This window comes from Muntiacus reevesi, chromosome 1 (assembly GCF_963930625.1).
Source record: "Muntiacus reevesi chromosome 1, mMunRee1.1, whole genome shotgun sequence".
Classification (NCBI taxonomy): Eukaryota; Metazoa; Chordata; class Mammalia; order Artiodactyla; family Cervidae; genus Muntiacus; species Muntiacus reevesi.
The window spans coordinates 96611471-96639022 of NC_089249.1; the positions used below are offsets into that span (position 1 = coordinate 96611471).

The 27552-nt window shown below is 41.6% G+C and overlaps 1 protein-coding gene across 1 annotated transcript in view; it reads right to left on the reverse strand.

Moving 5' to 3' along the window:
- FNDC7 (fibronectin type III domain containing 7) overlaps nt 1–27109 on the reverse strand; it is a 29883-nt gene extending 2774 nt beyond the window's left edge. Inside the window, exons 1-11 of the mRNA XM_065927548.1 lie at nt 27047–27109; nt 26519–26537; nt 22111–22365; nt 20868–21128; nt 16656–16913; nt 15788–16042; nt 14039–14296; nt 13234–13488; nt 9182–9436; nt 6356–6616; nt 3332–3361 (exon numbers count right to left, since the gene is read on the reverse strand). Coding sequence (XP_065783620.1) covers nt 3332–3361; nt 6356–6616; nt 9182–9436; nt 13234–13488; nt 14039–14296; nt 15788–16042; nt 16656–16913; nt 20868–21128; nt 22111–22365; nt 26519–26537; nt 27047–27109 — 2170 coding nt within the window. The remainder of the gene's footprint in view (nt 1–3331; nt 3362–6355; nt 6617–9181; nt 9437–13233; nt 13489–14038; nt 14297–15787; nt 16043–16655; nt 16914–20867; nt 21129–22110; nt 22366–26518; nt 26538–27046) is intronic.
- Between the last annotated feature and the right edge of the window lie 443 nt (nt 27110–27552).

Genomic DNA, 27552 nt, shown 5'->3' on the forward strand with positions numbered 1-27552 from the left:
ATGGGGTCTCAAAGAGTCGGACACAACTTACCGACTGAAAAACAACAACAAATTGATTACTTTCAAGCTTTCTGGGTGACTCAACGTACAGCAGGGCTGGGAGCCACTCTCTCAAGTGAGGCATGAATCAGTTGCTTCTCTAAAGCATATTTTTATTTCCTGTGGGACCCTGGAAGACTGAAATAATTTCAGAATTCAGTGGAGTTCCTCTCCACTTGTGGAATCTGAGGGGAAGCAACCTAAGAGGGGAGAAAGAGTTATGCAAGAGGAGAGCAGGAACCCCTTAAATCACAGAAAGAAAGCATTTGCCTCTCTAATTGAAGAGTCAGCTTTGATTCTGACTTAAGTCACCCTAAAGAACAACAATGAAGAATGAAGAGACGGAGCCAAAGCAGAAACAGCAACCAGTTGTGGATGTGACTGGTGATGGAAGAAAAGTCTGATGCTGTAAAGAGCAATATTGCATAGGAATCTGGAATGGTAGGTCCATGAATCAAGGCAAATTGGAAGTAATCAAACAGGAGATGGCAAGAATGAACACTGACATTTTAGGAATCTGTGAACTAAAATGGACTGAAGTGGGTGAAATTAATCCAGAAGACCATTATATCTACTACTGTGGGCAAGAATTCCTTAGAAGAAATGAAGTAGCCATCATAGACAACAAAAGAGTCTGAAATGCAGTACTTGGGTGCAATCTCAAAAACAACAGAAGGATCTCTGTCCGTTTCTGAGGCAAACCATTCAATACCACAGTAATCCAAGTCTAAGCCCCAACCACTAATGCCAAAGAAGCTGAATGTTTTTATGAAGTCTTATAAGGTCTTCTAGAACTAACACCTAAAACAGATGTCCTTTTCATTATAGGGGACTGGAATGCAAAAGTAGGAAGTCAAGAAATACCTGGACTAGAGGCAAATTTGGCCTTGGAGTATAGAATGAAGCAGGGCAAAGGCTAACAGAGTTTTGCCAAGAGAACACACTGGTCATAACAAGCACCCTCTTCCAACAACACAAGAGAAGACTCTACACATGGACATCTCCAGATGGTCAATACTGGATTGATTATATTCTTTGCAACCAAAGATGGAGAAGCTGTATACAGTCAGTAAAAAAAGACTGGGAGCTGACTGTGGCTCAGATCATAAACTCCTGATTGACAAATTGATTGACAAATTCAGACTTAAATTGAAGAAAGTAAGGAAAACCACTAGACCATTGATTATCTAAATCAAATCCCTTATGATTATACAGTGGAAGTGACAAATATATTCAAGAGATTAGATCTGATAGAATGCCTGAAGAACTATGGACAGAGGTTCGTGACATTGTACAGGAGGCTGTGATCAAGACATCTACAAGAAAAAGAAATGTAAAAAGACAAAATAGTTGTCTGAGGAGGCCTTACAAATAGCCGAGAAAAGAAGTGAAAGGCAAAGGAGAAAAGGAAAGATATACCCATTTGAATGCAGAGTTCCAAAGAATAGCAAGGAGAGATAAGAAAGACTTCCTCAGTGATCAATGCAAGGAAACAGAGGAAAACAATAGAATGGGAAAGACTAGAGATCTCTCCAAGAAAATTAGAGATACCAAGGGAACATTTCATGCAACGATGGGCACAATAACGGACAGATATGGTATGGACCTAACAGAAGTAGAAGATATTAAGAAGAGATGGCAAGAACACAAAGAAGAACTATACAAAAAATATCTTCATGACCCAGATAATCATGATGGTGTGATCACTCACCTAGAGCCAGACATCCTGGAATGCGAAGTCAAGTCAGCCTTAGGAAGTATCACTACGAACAAAGCTAGTGGAGGTGATGGAATTCCAGTTGAGCTATTTCAAATCCTAAAAAATAATGCTGTGAAAGTGCTGCACTCAATATGCCAGCAAATTTATAAAACTCAACAGTGGCCACAGGACTGGAAAAGGTCAGTTTTCATTCCAATCCCAAAAAAAGGAAATGTCAAAGAATTCTCAAACTACCACACAATTACACTCATCTCACACACTAGCAAAATAATGCTCAAAATTCTCCAAGCCAGGCTTCAACAGTACTTGGACCATGAACTTCCAGATATTCAAGCTGGATTTAGAAAAGGCAGAGGAACCAGAGATCAAATTACCAACATCCATTGGATCATCAAAAAAGCAAGACAGTTCCAGAAAAACACCTACTTCTGCTTTATTGACTATGCCAAAGCCTTTGACTGTGTGAATCACAACAAACTGTGGAAAATTCTGAAAGAGATGGGAATATAAGACTACCTGACCTGCCTCCTGAGAAACCTGTATGCAGGTCAGGAAGCAAGTTATAACTGGACATGGAACAACAGACTGGTTCCAAATCAGGAAAGGAGTACGTCAAGGCTGTATATTGTCACCCTGCTTATTTAACTTATATGCAGAGTACATCATGAGAACTGCTGGTCTGGATGAAGCACAATCTGGAATCAAGATTGCCGGGAGAAATACCAATAACCTCAGAGATGCAGATGACACCACACTTATGGTAGAAAGCAAAGAAGAACTAAAAAGCCTCTCGATGGAAGTGAAAAAGGAGAGTGAAAAAATTGGCTTAAAACTCAACATTCAGAAAACTTAAGATCATGGCATCTGGTCCCATCACTTCATGGCAAATAGATGGGGAAACAATGGAAACAGTGACAGACTTTATTTTTGGGGGGGCTCCAAAATCACTGCAGATGGTGACTGCAGGCATGAAATTAAGACACCTGCTCCTTGAAAGAAAAGCTATGGCCAACCCAGACTGCATATTAAAAAGCAGAGACATTACTTTGCTGACGAAGGTCCATCTAGTCAAAGCTATGGGTTTTCCAGTGGTCATATATGGATGTGAAAGTTGGACTATAAAGAAAGCTGAGCACTGAAGAACTGATGATTTTGTACTGTGATGTTGTAGAACATTCTTGAGAGTCCCTTGGACAGCAAGGAGATCCAACCAGTCCATCCTAAAGGAAATCAGTCCTGAATATTCATTGGAAGGACTGATGCTGGAGCTGAAACTGCAATACTTTGGCCACCTGATACGAAGAACTGACTCATTTGAAAAGACCCTAATGCTGGGAATGATTGAAGGATGTAGGGGAAGGGGACAACAGAGGATGAGATGGTTGGATGGCATCACCGACTTGATGGACATGAGTTTGAGTAAGCTCTGGGAGTTGTTGATGAACAAGGAAGCCTGGCGTGCTGTAGTCCATGTGGTTGCAGAGAGTGACTAAGAGACCGAACTGAACTGAACTGAACTGAAAGAGCAACAAAAAATTTCTTTCTATTTTATCCATGAGAAAAATGACTTACCCATTCCAAGTGTACTTCCAGAGCAGGTTACTGTAATAAATAAAAACACAAGCATTTAAAACAGATTTATTGATGTATTTGAGATACAATTTAAGAAAGAATAATAGGAAAGTGAACAAAGAATGAATAAGAACCAGCTTGTGTAATAAGAGAAGGAGACACCTGCTAACAGTGTCAACTTGGATAAGTCATTTCACTTTTCTGTGCCTCACTTTGTTAGGTGACAAGAATAAGAATGCCAACCTCATAGGGTTGTTATAAGGATTAGCCAAGCTAATGCACATAAAGCCCTTAGAATAGTGGCTAGCACACAACACTCAATAAATATTAATTGTTATCATTTACAATATCATCCTAATTATAAGATTAAAGCATCACTGATATTGGGGAAAGAAACACCAAAAAACAAAACCAACAAACTTCCCCCAAATGCATGGTTTTTATCAAGGGGCCAGAGCAAAGATAGATTCCCTAACCTGAGTCTGGACACCCAACCCTTACTAAAGGGCAAAGACTATAGGCTTGAGAAGGCACCCCACCAACGGATATTAGAGTTCCAACTAACAAACCATCAGAGAAAATGTCTCTCTAAAGGTTAAATTGTGAGTATGAATTAGAAGAAGAAGCAAAGACTTCAATCATTTACTTACTGGCTGTATTATCATAGAGAAACACATGAACTCTTTTATTCATTCTTGTTTTTTAACTTAAAATATATACGGTAACAGTTATATGCAAAGTACTGACAATCTAAGAGATTACCATTTAGCAAAAATTACAGACATTCAACTCACAGAAATATGGTGTGGTGGCAACAATGTGTGCTGTGGAGTTATAAAGGAAAGAGAGAGATGAACTCAGCCTATGAGAACTGGAGAAGACATCACAGAGGAGGGGGAATCTGGGTTGGTAGAGGTCCCTTGGTTGAGGCGGGGCAGAATTCCAGGCAAAGCGAGGAGTGCAGCATTAGCCCAGAAGCACGATGTGTGGCAAGGGCAGAGGGGTGTGAATGACTCCATGTGACTAGAGAATACAGTCCTCCCAGTAAGGATGTTGGGGAATGAGCCAAGAACTGCACTGTCCAACAGAGTAGCCACTCACCACATGTGGCTGTGAGCACTCCAAATGTGGCTGGTCTAAACCGATATGTGCTGTGTTAAACAAACACACACAAGATTTTGAAGACTTACTATGGAAAAAATGTAAAATTTTTATATTGATTCCATGTTGAAAATTAGAATATTGTGGATATATTGGATTAACTAAAATATATTTAAATTAATTTTGACTATTTCTTTTTACTGTTTTAATGTGGCTACTAGAAATTTTTAAATTTTCAGACTTACATTAAATTTCTGTTAGTAGAGGTGTAGAAAGATAGAAGGGGGACAGATTGTAAGGGATGTTAAATGCCATGCTCAGAGGACTGTATTTTATCCTATGGAGCAATGGAAAACTTCTGAGAATTTTGTAGCATGAAAGATAGACAATTGGGTCAGTGTCCTGGGATAGCTCTAGCGATAGTATGAAAACTGGTAAGAGGGCAGGAAGACAGGACTGGTGGAATAGTATAAGGGAGAGGTAGTGAGACCCTGAAGTACTGAAGTAGCTATAGGAATGAAGAGAAGAATTTGGATTTAGAAACCATCATGGAGTGAAAAGAACAGAGCTTGGAGACTACTTAGATATGGGAGGTGAGGGAGAGGGGAAGCTGACTCCAGGGTTTTCAGGCATGAATACCTGAAACAAGGATGATGGGAGATCAGAAACTGCATGGGATCAGAAATTCCTTTTGGTCTTAAAGAATTGAAATGCCTAGGGTGTATCTCTAAGTAGAGGTAACATGTTTGAATATGGATTTAGTGATCAGAAGAAGAGAAGGGTTATAGGTAGAGATTTGGGAGTCTTTGAATCTCAGTTTTCTCACTTATAAATTGAAGGAAATAAAACTGTTGAACTTACCTTATAGAGTTATTTTGAGCATTCAGTGAAATATTGAATGTGAAAACACTTGATAAATTTTGAAGCATTATGCAAATACAATGAAGTATCATTATTGACCTGTTGGCTCTGCTTCCTCAGAGCTCATCCTCAACCCAACAACCTACTCCTGTCCCTTCTCATAGGGCCATGTGTTTGGGCCAGCTTGTCCTCTGGACAAGATAATGAAAAAGCAAGGAATCAGAGCATGACAGCCAAGGATAGTGAGAACACCCCCTGAAGAGAAACTGGCCTTGTTCCATCACTGGCGCTGGCTCCTTGTTCCATCAAGGAGCCGTCTTGAACCTTCTTGTCACCTACACATAACTGGAAATTTTAGATTGTGGTTACTAGTAAAGCTTTCTAAGTCAACATTTATTACTCTTCCTGCATTCCCCTGCAGAGTTATAGGACCTCACCATCTCTTTATTTTATAAATATATGAAAAAAATATGACAATGCCCTGGGCAAGGTAACAGAATGTGCTGGAATACAGAGCAGGAGAATTGCTCATCTTTTTCTGTCAGCTCTGGTGAAATGGCAGTTGCTGACAGTCATGTTTTTTGATCACAGACTGTATGCCCACTCATATTTCCAAACCTAGCTTATGATTTATAAATTTGTTTTTCTCTGATCCTCCAACTCTCCCTCAATCATAAGTCTGAATCTGTGCAAATAAAGGTTCAAGTCTCTTAATTTCAAATATTCCATGTTGTCTGTCATTACCTCTAACCGTGGTAAAAACCTATCTTCAAATCTCAAGCAGAAAATTGTTTTAAATCTGTTTTACTGTTTAAGCAAGCATCTGGTCCTTTTTCTGAAGAGAGGGACAGTGATGAAAGGAGTACCTCCAAATCAAATTATAATAAAGCATCGCAATTCTAAAGGAGCTTGGGGTCCCCTGTTGCCCGAATCTGCCTATAGGATGTAGAAATGTCATGCCCTTTTTGATCTTCCTACATAGCAAAGTGTGATTACTCTTAGCCTTCATTCACAGATTGAGTCAAGGGTTAGTTTTAAATAAAGGGTCATAACTTTCTCTACCTGAATATATTTTTTTTGGACAGAAAGTAAGCTTCAGTCCTGTCTCAGCAACTGGTGAGACCATCACGGTATACACATCCCCGCAGGGTATCTCGGTAACATCACAGAAACTGAGGCCAGCGCTTGGGGCACATGTGAAAATGCCTTTGGAACCATAGAGGTCGGTGCTGTAATTGGCAGAGCCCCTGGAGGCCTGCCAGTGGATCCGGATGCCATTAGGGCCCAGCCTATATAATTTCACCCCCAAAGGGCAGCAGGCACCTGAAGGATAAAACAAACACATCACTATTTCATCATCACCACAAAGCTAGCCTCTGTTACTATGGGAAACAGTGTAAGTGTCCTACTCTAAATAACAACTGATTAGAACAAGATTTGAGGGGCTATCAAGTTCCTTCTGTACCGGGCCACGTGATTAGAGATCCATGTGTAAGGGTGAGGTGGCGCGTGAGTTTTCAATAGAGAACAGTGGTGAGTCCAAGTACTTGGCAGATACGCAGCGTATATGACTCAAACTTTATGAGTCAAATACACAGAATCCTTGTCAAGATCCTTCATAACATCCTACCCATAGTACCCATAATATGATTTTTGTTGTTGTTGTTTAGTCACTAAGTCATGTTTGACTCTTTTCAACCCCATGGACTGTAGCCCACCAGGCTCATCTGTCCATGGGATCTTCCAAGCAAGAATACTGGAGTGGGCTGCCATTTCCTACTCCAGGGGATCTTCTCAACCTGGGGACTGAACCTGTGTCTCCTGCAAGTCTCTCTCATTGCAGGCAGATTCTTTACCACTGAGCCATTGGGAAAACCCATAATGATTTTAGTGGGATTCAATTTAGATGTAATTAACTGCATTCAGCTTTAGTTGAAAAGACCTAAATTTTGCTGAGCTGAGTAACATGATCCTTGTTGCTGGTCCACACTTCATCTGTGCTAGCTGACTGGGTACTTTCCCTTTTTCCTTTACTGAATACCTTGAGCAGGCCACACATTAGGGTCAAATGGTGGATTCCTCAGTACACAAAATGAAGATGTTATTGCATAATAATTTAAAAAATCAATTACAGATAATTAGGTCCCTTTGATTCATTCTTTTAAAAAAGGTATTTTAGATGTGAAGGTAAGCAGTAGACCATATTTCCAGAACTAGATATCAAGGTGAGAATTTAGGCAGCAAGTCTAATTACAGAAATTATAAAGCAGATTACATATGTGTTCTGGGCTTCCCTGGTGGCTCAGATAGTAAACAATCTGCCTGCAATGCAGAAGACCTGGATTCAATCTCTGGGTTGGGACAATCCCTGGAAAAGGGAATGGTTACCCCTCCAATATTCTTGCATGGTGAATTCCATGGACAGAGGAGCCTGGCAGGCTACAGTCCATAGCGTTGCAAAGAATTGGATACAACTAAAGCGACCACTCCAGTATTCTTGCCTGGAGAATCCCATGGACGGAGAAGCCTGGCAGGCTACAGTCGTTGGGTTCGCAAAGAGTTGGACATGACTGAATGACTAACAAATGCACACAAAGCAACTTAGCACATAGCATGCAGCAGGTTTTAAGTGCTTTCACATCGTAATCATTCCTATTTCTCTTACCAATGAGGAAACAGAATCAGGGAATAAGATAAGGCAGGACAGTTTAAGAAGCCATATCTTGAGACTCCTAAGTTGAAGACTCACTCTATCTTTGGGATGGCAAAATTTTATTTTTTAATTTTTCTTTTTTTTTTTTTTTGGTTGAAAGACATAGGGGATCTTAGTTCCCCGACCAAGGATCAAACCTGAGCCCCTTGTAGTGGAAACATAAAATCTTAACCACTGGACAGTCAGGGAAGTCCTATGAAAATTACATTACAACTCTCCCACCCCATGCCGCAGAACAGATGCAGCTAAATGGTTGTGGTACTTATGCTCCCATTAAGCCTGAGAGGCATCCCATTAATCTTGAGAGGTTTGGTGTTTTGTTTTTTTTTTTTCTGAAACAGTGCTCTAAACAGCCACTGTAGTGGACAAGAATCATACCAGTGAAATCTTATTTGCTAACCCTGTACCACTCCTTACTTCCCCCGCCGTTCCCTAATTGTTTGGTCTTTGTGAAGAACAAAATGCAATACTTGCTCTTGAAGCCTGTTAAAATAAGATACCATAGAAGAAGCTGGAGTGGTTTAGAAGAGAGGAGTAGTAGCACAATAATATTGAGAAACAAAAAATTCAAGCCAAATAGTATATGTGATCTAAATGCTTTCTGAAAACTCTGCCAGACTGAGTTATTCTGTGCTGCAAGTAGGTAGGTCATATAAAAACCAGGCCTTCTTTGAGAGAAAGTACACTTGAACCTTGTTACCAGGGAGTTCTTTCACCAACTACCAACAGGGTTTCCCAGGTGGCGCTAGAGGTAAAGGACCCACCCGTCAGATGCAGGAGACAAGAGACACAGATTTGATCCCTGGGTTGGGAAGATCCCCGGAGGAAATGGCACTCCACTATTATTGCCTGGAGAATCCCATGGAAAGAGGAGCCTGGCGGGATACAGGGCCACAGTCCCATGAACAGAGAAACCTGGCAGGCTAGAGTCCAGGGGGTCGCAAAGGGTCGGGCACAACTGAAGTGACTCAGCATGCGCCAATAGAAGCCTCTGAAGCTTTGAGGTTCTGAATCAAGAGGAAAATTGCAAACATTTTAGAAAGTAATCTGAATTTACCATGCAAGCTTGGTGGAGATGCAGCATGCTTTTAAATGAGATGGAAGGGCTATGTCTGGATCTATAATAGTCAAGGTTCCTGTTGATACTCTAGAACTAGAGTCTAAATTTCACTTACTAGAGGAATAACTTTGGTAGGCGCAGTCCGCAGTCAACCCAGTGGCACTAACTGCTTTTACTGCCACTGTGTAATTGATGCCGCATGCGATGCATCCCAGGAGGCAGTGGTTCTGATGGGTGTGACACTTTGACTGTCCCATTTGTGACTGCAGAACTGTCACATAGGTTAGGGCGCCACTCCCAACAGTCCAGCTCACGTTGATTACTGATTGAGTGACCTGAGTTACCATCAGACTGGCTGAGCAGCATGGCGCTCAAATATGGAAAAAGAAAACATTGGGAATTTATTTCCACTAAGGGTTATATGTGAAAAACAACCAAACATGGTATTCTGTGTTTCAGTCAGTATCCTAGATTCCTCAAACCTTTAACTGTTAATCAAAATATCCTTAATAACTATAAATGGAACACAACTTAAAAATTATGAATCACTGTATTGTGACTTATATGACATTGAACATCAACTATACTGTAATAAAAAATTTTTTAAAACTTTAAAAATGTCCTTTTGTTAAGCAAAATCTCATTCTCTCTGATACATTATTTAACATCATTGTATATAGCAAGTGCTTTCCCCAAGAATGAAGTTCACTAACTGGCTGTGGGTAATTAATGTGAGGTTCTCCCCAACTTTTTTCAGAATAAGAAAGAAATTCTTTGTTGTTCTTCAGTTTTAATGATTCCAGTTGCAAATTTCAATGCAATGGTTGCATTTACCTCTTCTCCTAACATGTATGATCACATTTGCAATAAAATGGGCTTTGCCTTTCTCATGCATTTCATAGTACATAGTTGATCAGTCAGTTCAGTTGCTCAGTCATACCCATGGACTGCAGCACGCCAGGCCTCCCTGTCCATCACTAACTCCTGGACCTTGCTCAAACTCATGTCCATCGAGTTGGTGATGCCATCCGACCATCTCATCCTCTGTTGTCTCCTTCTCCTCCTGCCCTCAATCTTTCCCAGCATCAGGGTCTTTTCCAATGAATCAGTTTTTCGCATCAGGTGGCCAAAGTATTGCAGTTTCAGCTTCAGCATCAGTCCTTCCAATGAATATTCAGGACTGATTTCCTTTAGGATTGACTGGTTTGATTTCCTGACAGTCCAATGGACTCCCAAGAGTCTTCTCCAACACCACAGTACAAAAGCATCAATTCTTTGGCACTCAGCTTTCTTTAGTGAGAGTCCAACTCTCACATCCATACATGACTCCTGGAAAAACCATAGCTTTGACTAGACAGACCTTTGTCAGCAAAGTAATGTCTCTGCTTTTTAATATGCTATCTAGGTTAGTCATAGCTTTTCTTCCAAGGAACAAGAGTCTTTTAATTTCATGCCTGCAGTCACAATCTGCAGTGATTTTGGAGCCCCCCCCAAAATAAAGTCTGTCACTGTTTCCATTGTTTCCCCATCTATTTGCCATGAAGTGATGGGACCAGATGCCATGATCTTAGTTTTCTGAATATTGACTTTTAAGCCAACTTTTTCACTCTCCTCTTTCACTTCCATCAAGAGGCTCTTTAGTTCTTCACTTTCTGCCCTAAGGGTGGTGTCATCTGCGTATATAAGGTAATTGATATTTCTCCCAGCAATGTTGATTCCACACTGTGCTTCATCCAGTCCAGCAGTTCTCATGATGTACTCCGCATATAAGCTAAGTAAGCAGAATGACAAAATACAGCCTTACGTACTCCTTTTCTGATTTGGAACCCAGTCTGTTGTTCCATGACTGTTTCTAATTGTTGCTTCTTGACCTGCGTACAGATATCTCAGGAGGCAGGTCAGGTAGTCTGGTATTTCCTATCTCTGGAAGAATTTTCCAGTTTGTTGTGATCCACACAGTCAAAGGCTTTGGCATAGTCAATAACGCAGAAATAGATATTTTTCTGGAACTCTCTCATTTTTTCGATGATCCAGTGGATGTTGGCAATTTGATCTCTGGTTCCTCTGCCTTTTCTAAGTCCAGCTTGAACATCTGGAAGTTCTCGGTTCACATATTGCTGAAGCCTGGCTTGGAGAATTTTGAGCATTACTTTACTAGATGAGATGAGATGAGTGCGATTGTGTGGTAGTTTGAACATTCTTTGGCATTTCCTTTCTTTGGGATTGGAATGAAAACTGACCTTTTCCAGTCCCATGGCCACTGCTGAGATTTCCAAATTTGCTGGCATATTGAGTGCAGCACTTTCACAGCATCATCATGAGCATCTGTAATTCCATCACCTCCACTAGCTTTGTTCATAGTGATGCTTCCTAAGGCTCATTTGACTTCACATTGCAGGATGTCTGGCCTAGGTGAATGATCACATGATTGTGGTTATCTGGGTCTTGGAGATCTTTCTTGTATAGTTCTTCTGTGTATTCTTGCCACCTCTTCTTAATATCTTCTACTTCTGTTAGGTCCATACCATTTCTGTCCTTTATTGTGCCCATCTTTGCATGAAATGTTCCCTTGGTATCTCTAATTTTCTTGAAGAGATCTCTGGTCTTTCCTATTCTGTTGTTTTCCTCTGTTTCCTTACATTGATCACTGAGGAAGTCTTTCATATCTCTCCTTGCTATTCTTTGGAACTCTGCATTTAAATGGGTATATCTTTCCTTTTCTCCTTTGCCTTTCACTTCTCTTCTTTTCTCAGCTATTTGTAAGGCCTCCTCAGACAACATTTTGCTTTTTGCATTTTGATATAAAACATATCATAGTTGATATAAAAGCTTATAATAATATAAAAGCTTTAAACTTATATAAAAGCTTAAAATATTCTTAGCCACCTAAGAGTACCACAAACAGTTCTCAACTCTTCAAAGATCCTTTATACAGCATGTAGGATATCTGGAACCTTCCTGCATATTTGGCATTGTCTCTATTCTGCTGCCTTTTATGTTTCAACTTATCTGGCCCAAAGTGCCATCTATCATTAAATATAAGAGAAAATAAGACCCAAAGGCTTTAAGTAATTTGCTGTATTTCATTCACACACAATGTTATCAAGTAATAACAGCTTTCTTTTATCAAGCTCCTACTGTGGAGCAGGCACTATGCTAAGTGCTTTGCAGCATAAAAAATGTAATATTCACAACCACCCAATGAAACCATTATCCTCTTCTACCAATTAGGAAACTGAAACTCAGAAAGTCTTTTTTAGAGAAAGATTTGAAAGGGCTGAACCAAAGAAATAAATAATAAGCCAGCTCATTTGGTCACTTGTTAGATGCTTTGGTAGATTGTGTCATGGAGGAATATGAAGTCAAAGAAATGTTTCTCCAGAGTCAGTGGTTTCCTCCTTTGATGTTGGTGTATGAATATATTAGAGCCTTCAGATGATATTTATATGGAAACTGTGTTGAAAGTTTTCTAAGACTGGGGCTCTTTGAAAGGCTTCTCTGAGTTGCATGTATTCCTATCACACTTAGGGTAAATCAAGTGATAAAGTTCATGTCCCAAAACAATTCCTAAGGACCTCCACTGGAACTTAAGGTTCAAGTTGCAGTTGCTACATACCCATTTCTTTCTTTTTTTTACATTAATTTTTATTGGAGTATAGTTGTCTTACAATGTTATGTTAGTTTCTACTGTAAAGCAAAGTGAATCAGTCGTACATATACATACACCCGCTCCGTTTTGGACTTCCTTCCCATCCAGGTCCCCACAGTGCATTAAGTAGAGTTCCCTGAGCTACACGGTAGGTTCTCATTAGTTGTCTATTTTATACTTAGTTTCAGTAGTATATATATATATATATATACATGTATACATATATATATGTCAATCCCAGTCTCCCAATTCCTCACACTCATTTCCCCTTTCCCCCTCAGTATCCATACATTTTTTCTCTACATCTGTGTCTCTGTCTGGGCTTTGCAAATAAGATCATCTCTACCATTTTTCTAGATTCCTCATTTAAATGATATTATACAAAATTTACTTTTCTCTTTCTGACTTCACTCTGTGTGAACCCTCTAGGTGCATCCCTGCCTCTACAAATGGCCCAGTTTCATTGCTTTTTCTGGCTGACTGGTATTGCACCGCGTCCCACGGTGTGGAGCACATACCCGTCTCCAGAGGCACACTGAAGCTGGGCAGGCTCCGTCCTGCGGGCGTCTCGGCCACGGCGGTGACAGCGAACAGTGAGCCGCAGGGCAAGCCGCCCAGGGCGCAGGACTCCCCGGCGCTGCTGCACTGGTGCACCCCTTTCTCTCCCCGCGCAGTCACCGTGTAAGTGGCCTCATCATTAGTGGACTGCCAGCGCACATGAACCATGGAAAAGTCATCCTTTGAAATGTTTTTGATTTCAGGACTGCAAGGAGCTAAGAGATTTTAGATTAGGAACTGAAACAGAGTCAAGAAATATCACATGTGACATTTAGTCTAAAACCTGTTTTCTCCCCTAAATGAGATAATTACTTTCAACCATATCTTGTACTCAGGCCAAATTCCTAGCGCCTTTGTGTGGAACCTTGCTGACATTGACAGATGGTATTAGATTCCCATAGCATTGGGCTAACTCGAAAATGTTAAGGAGCCATTTGAACTCCAAAAGCAAAAGTAACTAAGACAAACATTTGCACCTTCATGGTGTGACTATAGGCAGGTGCCCCAAAGCTAGGAGGATGTGAATGGCTGAGGTAACCACCAGCCAAGCCTTCCACTCTCCCCAGGGTTTCCTGCTTCTTGCTGTCCTCTTTCCCTCTTCCACCTTCTCTTCTGCCTCTCCTTAGCAAGAGGGGCTCTCAGGGTCCCTCCCAAGAGTCATTAATGGCAGTTAACCATTTTACCATACTTGCTGAATGCCTTTCCTGAGGGACATAGAGGTGAGCCATCCAGACATTGGTGAACAAAATCCTTGCTGTACCATACCTGTGGTTATGAATTGGGAAGTACATGACGTATTGCTGCCCCGGACTTCGCTGAAGGAATACACCGTGATGTTATATTTGGTGTCACATTCTAGAGCAGAAAGCGTGCAAGCCGGAGCAGTGTCATTACACTCAACCACGTTGAACCCATCCACAGCCTTTGTTTCATAAAGTTCAGCACCTCGGACGGGAGACCAGACAATCTCTACCCTGTCACTGGACACCAGCACAGGGTTAATGTCACTAGGACAACAGGGAGCTGGAAGCAAGGGTAGAGAGAAGGATGTCAGTACAGGAGCCGGGCTGTCAGAGGGGCGTTGAGTCCCGGCGTCTCCGTGCCCAGGAGCCTCTGAAGTCACTGTAAGAATCTCCTACAGGTCTGTCCAACTGCGACCCTGGCCTGACACCCACTACATAGAGGACAACTTCTCTCTGCATGACACTCAAGGTTATAATAAGCTCTACCCTATCGACACATCCAGCTGCTCCCCACACCCCCTGCCTCACCTGACTCCTTAATTCCCCACCCAGCGTGCATGTTTTTTCCCTATGTTTCAGAGACTGGGTCCCTTCTACTGGAATGTGGGACCCTTCTCCTGCCTGACAAAATCATATTTAGTCTAACTTCTAGATCCTATCCGTCTTTCCAGACACTAAACTAGATAAAACTAAAGGGTGGAGGAGAGGAGGAAGCATTGCATTAGTACATTTTAGACGAGCCCTACATTACCTCATGGACAAATTGGGACAAATGCCTAACTCATATGGGGTTTCTCTGAAATGCTCCTGCTCCACCGACATTCCTTTCATCTTTAAAGATCCAGTTCAAAACCACTCCTTCTGGAAGGCCCTTGAGACCTTATTGATGGCCTCTGACTCCAAATTCCAAAGGCACCAATTAATTATTTGATTCCCTCATTCTGATAAAAATGTATGTAATCCAGCTAGTATTGTTATTTATATAGTTGTATTATTGTATTCTTATTTGTACATATAGTTAGTTTTAAGTCTCTCACTCCATTCATTCTTTAAAAATCGAGCATCTCCCATATGCCAGTCACACTATGATCAGCATTCAGGATGAAAAGATGAATGAGATATAATCCCCGCCCTGTAGAAGGCCCAAGTCTAGTGTAGGAGAATAATAGTAACAGCAATAAAGCTGCTAATAAAAATATTTGCACTGTGCTTTTCTCACATACAAAGACCCTTTCATATTCATGTACTCCTGATCATTTGTCTCATTTTGCAGTGGTGGACACTAAGGGACTTAAGAAGGTAGACATCATTATTTCCACTTTACAAATGAGTTAGTGGTCAAGTTAGGACTTAAGCCCAGGTGTCCTACTCCAGTACTCTCTACACCATGTGGCATCCTTGCCATTGCACCTCTGTCTTCTGGGCTTGGAGAAAGAGTGAACTCTGAGACCTAAGGATTGCCTCCCCTTCAGCATCCAGAACAGGGATGAACAATGAGTAGATCTGGATGGAGGGTTCAATTTTTCAGAGCAAACTTGAATAACAACAATCTTTCCTTTCTGCTCACTCCTAAACCTTGTATTCTTGTTAAGGGTGAGTCCACTTAGTCCAAATTCCCCAGGAAAGAATGTGAAAGAAGAGATTCACTTTCCATTCTTGGACCAAGCATGACTCCCAAGTAGTCTAAGTCAAGGAGTGCAATGGGTGGTCCATTCTGCTACTGAGTTTAGTGAACTCAGAACTCCCTTTACAAGCATCAAGCACAACTCACCTGTGGTATAATTAAACACATCACCCAAGGGACTCTGCCCTGCCTTGTTATAGGCAAAAACACTAATAAAGTAAGTGAAGCCACACTCAGATAAGAAATTGCACTGGGTGAGGGAAGTGTTGCAATGTACTTCTAAGCCATCATCACTCTTCACAAAGGCCACATAGTAATCACCCAGATCCACATTGGACCAAGCTACAGACAGGTGGCCAGGAGGATCTTCTTGGATCGCCACTTTTCCAGGTGCACAAGCAACTAGGAAATGACAAATAAAAAGGAGTGTGAGAGTACTACAGGAGGTTTTCTTTGCAGCTTTGCATAGTAGCTGTTCACTAAATGTTAGTTCACATTCTCAAAACACACAAATATTTCTAAACTGAAGTGTGGAGTTCCACATATGTATGTCTTTATCTCTTTGATAAGAACGAAAGAGGGAGGATATCTAAACTCACATATTCCAAGCTATATTCCCTGTTTATCTTAAAGAATAGCTCCTACCAGGCCTAGGTCTGTGAAACATGATGAAAATAAGGGGCCGCACAGCTAGAGTTGTGATCAGACTGGATCTTAGAATATTTGCAACTTTACAAATGCAAAAGAAAATAGACTGATTAGTGAAAGATCTGGAAGAGGAAACAGGCCTCCTAATTTTCAAAGTGCTTTTTCCAATGCATGAGATCTGGTTTCACTATCAACATTATTCAGACTCATCAGAATGTTCAACTCTATGCTTTCATTTAGAGTAGGCTGTTGCTTTCATTTGTTCTAGAGCATTCTGGAACATTGTCATGTAATTATTTGTTTCCCTAAGGTCAGTCACTTGGGCTTGCCAGCCCCCCCAGTGATCTCGCTCCTAATGTTTACATACCGGTTTTCAAAGTCACTGCTGAAGTTGATCTGCTAGATCCGGCATCATTACTTGCTGAAACTGAAATCAGGTACTTGGTTCCACACTGGAGAGGGTAGATGGTGCAGGAACTGAAGGCTGTACTGCAGCTCAGCCTGGAAGAGTCACTCAAAGCCATCACGGTATAGTTGAAAGCTCCCTCTGTCGGTGCCCACGAGACAGATGCCTTCAGAGCACCACTATCAAAAGAGACTTGAATGTTGGCAGGAGTACCTGGACCTACATTTTTGAGAAACAATTGATATTTTGCAGTAGACTCAAGAACCAAAGTAAGATTTGGCCTAGCAATATGTGGAGCTTGGAGGATGAAATACTCCATTAACAGGATAATTGCAAGTGTACAAAGCATAAAACTGGGATTCATGGTACCAGAGAACTAGTAATACATCCACCATTAACTATGCAAACTTGTAACTAGCTATGACTTTGCCAGGTTATTTAATTTTCTTGTTATTTATTTTTTTTAATGTGCAAAATTGATCTAATACCAGTCCCTAGCACATATAAGTGCTGAATAAACATATTTTGAGTTTTTTAACAATTAATTTATTTGGCTATGCCAGGTCTTAGCTGTGGCGTGTGGGATCTAGTTCCCTGACCAGGGATCGAACCTAGCCCCCCTGCATTGGGAACATGGAGTCTTAGCCACTGGACCACCAGGGAAGTCTCAATCAACATATTTTGAATATGTGAATAGTGAACACACAATCTGATAAGTGATTGAAGTAATTAAATGAAATTATAAATACGACGGGCTAGGAGAGCCAAGTGGGTATGTCATTAAGAGGTAGATAAAGTATTCTATTACAGATTGATAAAGTTAGATTAGCTTCAGCAGCATTTCTTCTTTACTTTTGATACATGCTAAGACATGTAAGAGCTTTTAGGTCCCTGTTGTTAAAAGAAGAGCAGACTTCCATTCATTCTAAACCAAAGGGAAGGAAGGAAAGTGTCAAGTGTGATGGCCACACAGGAAGGCAGTTTTTTATTGTCTCCAAAACAATTTCCTCTATGCTTAAAAGTAGGCCTTCCTTTCCTCAGCATTGTCCCCTTAAAAAAGCTTGAGGAGTGTTCTCCTGGGCTGGGGAAGAGAAAAGTTGGCCTCAGTTCTCTGGAATCTGTGCTATAATAAGGCCCACCTCACAAACCTTCAGTTCAGTTCAGTTGCTTAGTCATGCCCAACTCTTTATGACCCCATGGACTGCAGCACACCAGGCCTCCCTGTCCATCACCAACTCCCGGAGTTTACTCAGACTCATGTCCATTGAGTCGGTGATGCCATCCAACCATCACATCCATAAACCTTAGAGAACAGCTTATGTGCAGAGACTAGCACCTTCAGACACATATGGTGGGGTGGGGGATGTGGGATTAAACAGGAAAGGCTCTGTGTGAGGAAACTGGGACTCAACTCATCCTCTGCAAGGCAGACACGATCCATGTTTCTCCTGTAGGCTGTCTTGACAGGCCCCTTCTTCTGCTATATGGTCAGCTCATCTGCAGAGGCAGATCTCCTCTGGGGTAATGCTGGGCCCAAGGCTGGTAGAGGTCATCTTCAGTATTTCAGGACAATCTGATTTTCCCAAATAGGGCATGAGAAGCACCAAAAAGACATCTATCAAAGTCTTCACCCCTAGTACTCCAGAATATGATCTCATTTGGAAATAAGGTCCTAGCAAATGTAATCAGTTGAGACCATTAGGTTGATCCTAACCCAACATGACTGATAACCTTATAAGAGAAATTTTGGGATGCCCCTGGTGGTCCAGTGGTTGAGAGTCCACCTGCCAATGTGAGGGGAAAGAGGTTTGGTCTCTGGACTGGGAAGACTCCACATGCTGTGGGGCAACCAAGCCTGAGTACCACAACTACTGAGATCTGTGTGCTCTAGAGCCCGTGCTCTGTAATAACAAAAGCCAGTGCAATGAGAAAGACAGCCCACACACTGCAACAAACAGTAGCCCCCACTTGCCATAACTAAAAAAAGCCTGCATGAAGCAACAAAGACCCAGAGCAACCAAAAATAAATAAATAAATAAATAAATAATTTTTTTTAAAAGATAAAATTTGGACACAGACATACACATACCAGGAGAATGCCATGTGAACATGAAGACGACCATCTACAAGCCAAGGAGAAGGGCCTGGACATACCATTCCCTCACAGTTCTCAGAAGGAACCAAACCTGCCAATTTCTTGCTTTCAGGCTCCTATGCCCTCCAGAGCCATGAGATAATAAACTTCTGTATCACTTAGTTTGTGGTACTTTGTTGTGGCAGCCCTAGCAAACTAACGCAGAGTCTAAGTCTAAGGTCTCTAAAACTTTTCAAAACATAGGGAAACAAGTGAAGAGGAAGGCTTTAAGAGACCAGTCATCTGCAGGAAATGGCTCTTCCTGTTCCCCAGCCTGATGCAGATGCTCCCCTGAGCCACCCTGTGCCTGTTAGATAGTTAGTGTTAGTCATTCAGGCATGTCCGACTCTCTGCGGCCCCGTGGACGATAGCCCACCAAGCACTTCTGTCCATGGAATTTTCCAGGCAAGAATACTGGAGTGGGTTGTCATTCCCTTCTCCAGGAATCTTCCCAACCCAGGGGTCGAACCCAGGTCTTCTGCATTGCAGGCAGATTCTTTACTATCTGAGCCAACCAGGGAAGCCCCCCTGTGCCTATGTATCCTTCCATCAAAGAACCTATTACCCAGAAATGTAACCATTGATTTACACATTGGCCCCTCCTGGGACACAATCAATTTCTTCGGGTGTAGAAATCATGCCTTATTTGATTTTGTATGCTCATCAGCTAATGATGCCCAGCATATAGTAGGCCCTCAATAAATGTCTGTGGAAGGAAAGAATGAGCGAATGCCTTGGAAGAGGCCCAGGGAGACTGGTTTATCATAGACATCCTAACTCACCGGGCCCATCATGAATCACCTGAGGGCCACCTTAATATAATTTCTCCCTAGAGAAGTATTATAAAAGGCAAACCCTTCTCTTCCCCCTACATTTCAGCCTTGGCTCATAGACAAGGCAACTTTCACTGCCTCCCAAACTTAGGCACTGTTGGAGAGGACATTTCTGTTTTCTTTCCTCCTTTTCCTTGGACATCCTCAGGAGATGAAATAATTAATCTGATTGGTGAGTCTGGCATCTATTAGGCTTCATTGTGGACTTCCCTGGTGGCTCAGTGGTAAAGAATCCATCTGTCAATGCAGGAAACGAGGGTTCAATCCCCAGGTCGGGAAGATCCCCTAGAGGAGGAAACGACAATTCACTCCAGTATTCTTGCCTGGGAAGTCCCATGGACAGAGGAGATTGGGTGGGCTACAGTTCATGAGGTTGCAAAAGAGTCAGACACGACTTGGAGACTCAACAGCAGGCTATATTGTCAGAGGATGGCTCACTCTGCCTCAAGAGAAGGAAAAATTTCCCCCCTTCCCTCTCTCTCCCTCTCATTCTTTGGGCTTATAGCCGCAGCTCAGTTTGGGCTCCCAGTTATCATGCATAGGAGGCCCTGGTTGGGTCTCCCTGGGATAGAGATGGTGAGAACACACACCGTGCTCCAACTTCTCAGCCTACAGCTGGAGGAGAGGTAGTGGGAAGCCCCGTGTTGGCCTCAGGTCTACGGTGAGGGCTTTGGGAAATATGTCTGAAATATCAATTCTCACCACAGCAGGAAGCTTAAAATTCTCATCATAACAGGTAGTTTATTTTGCTTGCTGCTATGTCTCTAGGGTAATACCACCTCAAAATTTGGACACACTCATTAAATGTCTGCTGAATAAATTCTTGTTTGGCCCAATTCTTTTTGTCTATACTCTTGGTCTAAACCTAGGAAGGGACAAGAGGTAACTGGAAAACCTAGCAAGAATTGTTTCCTGCTATGTAATATTGAACATGTATGCTGAATCAGCTACGGGGCGGTGGGGTGAGACACATGGAGTTACGGTGCTCTGTGTACTCTGAGCAGTATTTCTTTACACATGCAGAGAGCATTGCAACTACTTGGGAGGAATTGCCAAGACACTATAAATAAGCTCATAATAAGCTTAAATATCTGCTGCCAGCTGCTCTGTGCTTATCGCTTATCGCTGCTCTCAGCGGCTGCGGTGCACAGCCCTTCTCATTAACCAAAAAGGAGAACGACTGGGGCTGAGCTGAGAAGTCCTTACTTGTTCTCTGATTGCAGGTGGAGTCATCCCCAGGGGTTCCATTGGCATTCCATGCATAGGCCTTTATGGTGTAGAGAGTCCCTGCGGCTAAACTGGTGAATGTCAAGGAGGTGTTGGTGGTATTCTCTTTCCATATTCTACCCAAACCATTAGCTTGCATAATGGACACAGAGAATCCAATGGCCATATATACAGCTTCCCACTGCACAAGAATAGAGTCTGAACTTGGAGAGCTTACTTGTAGAATAGGTGCCGCCAGTACTGCAAAGACAAAAACACGTGCATTTGCATTACAAAAGAGCGATCAAAGATAATTCAAATTTAGGAATAGGAAATTTGAGCTTGATTATCCATATTATGAAAAAACTATTTGCTTTGCAATAGGATTCATGTCAGAGTTGTTATAATTGTTATTTAAATGTGTATTAATTACGGATGACTCAGCAGATGACTCAGAGTGGCAGATGGCGTTAGTGGTAGAGAACCTGCCTGCCAATGAAGGAGACATAAGAGACGTAGGTTCAATCCCTGGGTTGGAAAGATCTCCTGGAGGAGGATGTGGCAACCCACCCCAGTGTTCTTGTGTGGAGAATCCCATGGACAGAGGATCCTGGCAGGCTACAGTCCACAGGGTCTTAAAGAGTCAGACACGACTGAAGTGACACACACAGCAGAGGAATGGGGAACACAAATTCTAATATTAGGCATACCTTCAACTGGAAGTTGGTAAGGAATTAGATACAACTTCTTAATCATAAAATAAATTAATAAGAGAAATGATAATTTCTACTATTTTAATGTGCACACAACCTTTTAGAAGTATGCCAAGGTACAACTTCATCAAACCAATTTAAGTCATGCTGATGACAAACTCGAACTGGTTTTATGTTAAATAAGTCAAAGAGCAGCAAAATCACTCCTACGTGTTCATCATACCCCATGGTCTTCATAGACAACCAAGGTTAAAAACAGAAATCTCTTTTTCAGAGATTTTAAAGCAGGGATGCTTTTAACAATGCCCCCAAATGGGTTTTCTTTTCCAAAGCATCTGGAATTTAAATACCACCTCCTCCACAGTTATTTGAATTTCAAAAAAAAAAAAAATGTCACTTGGTGGCTTTCACTTCTGGGCCCTGAATCATCAGCGCTCACAAGACAAAGAATTACATCATACATTTGCAGCCTCAGTACAATTGATTCAGGTCACAAGCAATTGCTCAGTAGAGGATGAGCATCCAGCTACCTGTCTTTGCCTGTTTTGGAGGTGATGCCTGGCTTCTCCCCGCAGGACTGATGGATCTGATGGTGATCTGGTACAAGGTTGCAGCTTTCAGGCCAGTCACAGTGCCTGGGGAATTGGCCACCATGGTCTCAATGACAGTGTTCCCGTCTTTGGCTGTGAGGAGGTAACTGGTGGCTCCTGGCACTGTAGCCCATTCTACAGTGATACTGTTGCTGATTTTTGAATAAGCCTGATCAATAGTGGGTATTTCGGGAACTAAAAGAAAATTTGAAGATGTACATAAGGTAGAGTACCTATAAGGATTACTTCTTTCATCATTTTACTCTTCAAACTGTCACTCTCATACCATCCTTCAGATATACACTGTGCCCTTATTTTCCTGATCAAGAGAAAAAAAAAAAAAAGAAAGAAAGAAAGATGAAAGAAGAAAAAGGGCAAAGCTACTACTTTTCAGAAGAGAGTCAGAAAGCTCAAAGTTCCCATTCAGGAATGGAATTTCAAAGAGGTTTTTTCCAGTTGCCTCATTTTGTACTTTTAAAACAGTTGAGTAAGAATGGGGAATAATTTTGAGAAAGAGCTCTGAAGGGAGGGAGAGAGTAAGGGAGGGACTTCACTCTGGAGGATTCTACTCCAACTTGGCATCTTGTGAGTCTCCAGTCTGCTTTGTCCCTAATCTTGACTCCCTGCCTCACAACTGTGCTCTACTGCCTCCAGTGATGGTCCATCTCCATCCCCCATCCCTGCCATAGCTGTGATTTCCATTTATGCACTTTGCACACTTCCCAAGAGGCATTTCATCTAATGGAAAACAAGGGAGAACTGAGTTGTTTCACAATTGCTCCATTGTACTGTTTTAGTATTATCAGAGTGTAACAATTTTCAGATTCTTCTATATAAAATATTTAAAATTAAACTTTATTCTCTCCTTCTCTATCAAAATATCTGCCTCAGAATAAGAATGAGTTGCTGTGGTCCCTCCTCACCTGGACCTGGCCATGGTTTGCCAGGAAGCAATGAATGCTTATGTCATGCGTTTACACTAGGCATTCCTATACTTTGGGAATGGGGTAGAAGATACAACATGGCAATCAGATTGTCTACTCTGCAAAACCCCACGGACACAAAAATGCTCTAGGTGTAGGAGGTCCAGGTGGAAGAAAAGGTCAAACCAAAATTGCTGGGTTTTATGTTTAATGAACTGCAATTGTGGGCTTCCCTGGTGTCTCACTGGTAAAGAATCTATCTGCTTGCCAATGTAGGAGATGCAGGTTCGATCCCTGATCCAGGAAAATCCCCTGGAGAAGGAAATGGCAACTCACTTCAGTATTCATGCCTGGGAAATCCTACGGACAGAGGAGCCTGGCGGGCTACCATCCATGGGGGCACAAAAGAATCCAACACAACTTAGCAACTAAACAACAACAACACTGCATTTGCTGGGTAAGATCACTGTATGCCAAATTCAAAACTAAAGGGCAAAACAAAATTCTAGGGCAGAGAGGAGAAGGACAAAGAGGAGAAGGAGTAAATACAGTGTGAATGTGTGGTTTGCCAGTATCAACTCCCTCCAGCAGACCCCCACCTGCCAAATCGCCTTGTGCATGAGACAGACAACCTTCTCTTTCTGTCCCCATGGCCAAGAGAGCTGGCTTTGGCAGCATCTCAGAAATAACCATGCTGCAAGAATGGACAAAGAGTCCACTGTGCACTGGCCAGACATTCCTTGAACATCACCCAGGACTGTCTCCTTCACCATAAAAAGAAAACTCTGATGGCTTATATATCCTGGGGAAGTTTCAGGGGTTCATCTTAGCCATTTGCCAGCAGACGCTGACTCTGTAGGAACCGCCTATGATCCCGCTCCCCCTGCAGGATAGAAAGCCCCCACAGGGGTCTCACATTCATTCCTCCTACACACTCATCCCTTTCTTGCACCCCAGTTACTTGTCCTCGCCTAGTCCTTGGCCTTCTTTCCTCTGACTTGTGGTATCTCTCAACCTCTGCTTCTTCCTTTGACCCCATTATTCATCTTGTGTCCCGTTAGCCAGTCCTGCTCATTGCAACGGACTGATTTCCTGGACAACTGACAACCAAACTAGACATTGCTGTGACAGTGCCTTCATGGAGTGGTTCATTTGAAAGGCATCTAAAAGGCTGGCATGACCCAGACTATCTCCCCACAGGCATGCCAAGGAGCCTGAGGACTCCACAAACTTTTTTGTGGAGTCCTACTGAATTAATCTGGGAGGGGCACAGTTGTCCAGCATAGTAGTTCATAAAGCCAGTATCAGCAGGATGAAACACAGAGTTTCATGGCAAGAAAATAGAAAAGGATTTAGAGTCCAGAATGCTAGATTTGAGCCTTGGCTCTGCCATTTGCTTCTGTCTGTGAACGTGTACTGGAGAAGAGCATGGCAACCCACTCCAGTATTCTTGCCTGGAGAGTCCCAAGGATGGAGGAGCCTGGCAGGCTGCAGTTCGTAGTGCTGCAAAGAGTTGGCCATGACTGAAGTGACTGACCAGACATGCATCAACATGTACAAGTGATTTCACCTCTTCTAGTCTCAGTTTTCTGTCTTGAATATACAGAATACTAATAATTCCTACATCTTTGAGTTTACTTTGAAATGTAAAATATCTGCATCTTAAGATTGAAAGATTAAGTGAAATAGTTAATGTAAGGGCACACTGGAAGGCAGGAAGGGTTAGTGTGAGTGTGTGTGTGTGTGTGTGTGTGTGTGTGTGTGTGTGTGTGTGTGTGTGTGAACCAGGGCTAGCAAATTTTGGGTTTGGAAAAGCCAGGCCTCATGGTACTGTCATGGGGGTGGGGGTTGCTACCAGAGGAGGTGGGATTCTGGAGGGTCTGGGGTAGGCACAGGCTGGAGAGACAGAATGCCTGTTTACACATGGCATCTAGAGCAGCATCTGACCAGTAATGGCAACCAAAAAAGATCAACACCACTGTACTATGTTTCCCTCAAAAGATATGAGAGTGAGTAGGACGTGTAAGTCTCCATAAATTAGCAGTGGTTCTTCACTCTTCCTTAGTTCTATATTTGGCCTACTTACTGCATTGATGAAAGAGAAAAATTTATTCCCTAGATTTGCAATCAACCAAAAGTGAAACCCTTTGAGTCTCAGCATCTGTGCATTCTACCAACTCAGAGATCTAAATTATCCCAGCTTGCCCCAGTGATCAGACACAGATAAGTAGCTGATGCCAAGAGCCCAGAGAAAATCAAAATACACACACACCAAATAAAACCTCCTATGCAGTGTCAATAAAACACTTTGCATCTGTTGAAAAGACAGGATGAATCAATAGACAGCATCATCAGTATCTCAGTCTGTCCCATTCCTTTTCTCAAATAGTGTGGGTAGTGGGATCGAAAAGGGGCCCATTTTGAGGGCTCAGTGTGTCTGTGTGTTCCGGGACCCTCTAAGAGACAGCAGAGCTAGGTTTCATCCATTTAAAGGCCACCTATTATCTTAAAAATTACTTCGTATATATGGCCAAATAGTTCTTCTCACAGCTTCCTAGTCAGCCTTGAAGGTGTCTTAACAATAAGTAAGAATAAAGCATGACATAATAATTTTTAAAAACCTATTTTATAAGCACAGATTTTTATGGCTCAGTCATAAATCTCTATTGCACATTTTAATTGCTTTATTTACATTTCCTTTCCTGTGGAATGAACATAATAATAAATAAAAACTGTTCTTACTTGTACTGAATTGCTGAGAGACTTTATTCGTGATATAATTGATATTATATGGTTTCTTCAGATAATCTAAATCTCTGAATATAAATTTCCATTCTAGGGACTTAAATTTCTAAAATATACGAGACAGGAGAAGCCTGTAGAGAAATAATCCTTGCCTTCAGTCATTTATTCAAGAAAAATAGTGATAACATCTTCTAAAAGAAAGACTTTTTCTAGCTCTGGGTTATCATTGTCTATATTTTATAGATACAATATTAGAGGTATAAAATCTTTTTTATTAAAGTAGAGAATCTTGAAATTTTGATCAAAACTGTTTCTAGCTCTCTCCTCTAATTCCTTAGAAGACAAATAAGAAAACTTACATAGATTAGGCTCTTCACTATAATTTTGTTTCTTGGACTGGAACGATAATCATTGTAATATTTTACTAATGGGTAACTATGTCTGAGAAAAATCTATGACTGCATGACTCTATACAACTCAAGATGAATATCTTATGAGGGTGTATCTTTAAAGTTTGATTGATATATTTGTCTTACCAGTTACATTCACAATGTGAGTACTCAAAAAATGTTGAATATTTTTCTTGGTATAGCCTTTCTATTTTAGGGTAGTATAAGAATTAACAGTGGAAATGAAAATGAAATATGGGTAGGGTAAACTTGCATTTCAGGGAATGTTACCTGTTTTTGTTGAAGCAACCTGAAAAGAAAAGTTTAGAAAATTAGAACCATAAAGAAAAACAACATTTGAGGAAATATAAAACCTAAATCAGAGCGTAATACACTTAGAACAACATGTTTATACATAATGTGAGCAATCTTCCAATCCACACACAGTAGCGATTTGCACAAACCACTTCCCAACACTAGAATCTACCAGAAAGCAATCCTAAACAGAATTGAGAGGCTGGAGGCAGATCGTATTACTATTTCATTTTTCTTTCTGAATCTACCTAGTGACTAATTCAGTAACTGCTGACAGATTTTTTAGAAACCTTTGTCCTTAAAACATAATGATATTCTTGTCTCCTTTCACTAGTAAATTGCATTAAATTTCAAACACACAAACATATACAATTTTGGTATGGTCCCAAAGTATTTTGATTTCTCTCTCTCCACTCCCAAAGCCTTTAAAAAAAGAGAAAGACATTGAATGTATCTTTTTCTCCCCCTTAAATAGTTGCAGGTAGGTCAGAATGGTGAACTCACCATTTTAAGGCAGATAAGACTGAATCCAACCACAGATAAAAATTTCACCGGTGCACCAGCCATCCTGTTGGACTGAGCACTCACATGGCACTCAACACAGTGGGCAAGGTCCTTCTTGGTCTCCAGGTGGGCAGCACTTTTGGTTGCTGGGATGTGGGGCTGCAATGCTGGACACAGACCCTGGGAAGTAGCTCCTCCCCTTCTGTGTGGAGCTGACCTGTAACTAAGGGCACTTGGAGACTGGCAGGTACAGGTATTGCAAAGGCTGAAAAAAAGAAGAGAGTGGAAGTAAGCCACGCCAAGCGGGCCAAAAAGGCTACTGTAACGTGGGTGTAGAATGCTCTCCTTTTCTGTTAAAATTTTTTTCTAAATAAAAATTTAACAAAGCTGTATAGAAATTATTGACATAGTGGAATGACTATTTTAAACTTGGGGATTCTGACCAGTTTTAATTTCTTCTTTGTCATCTGTATTTGTTATTCTTTCTGTTGTTTCAATGCAAAGTG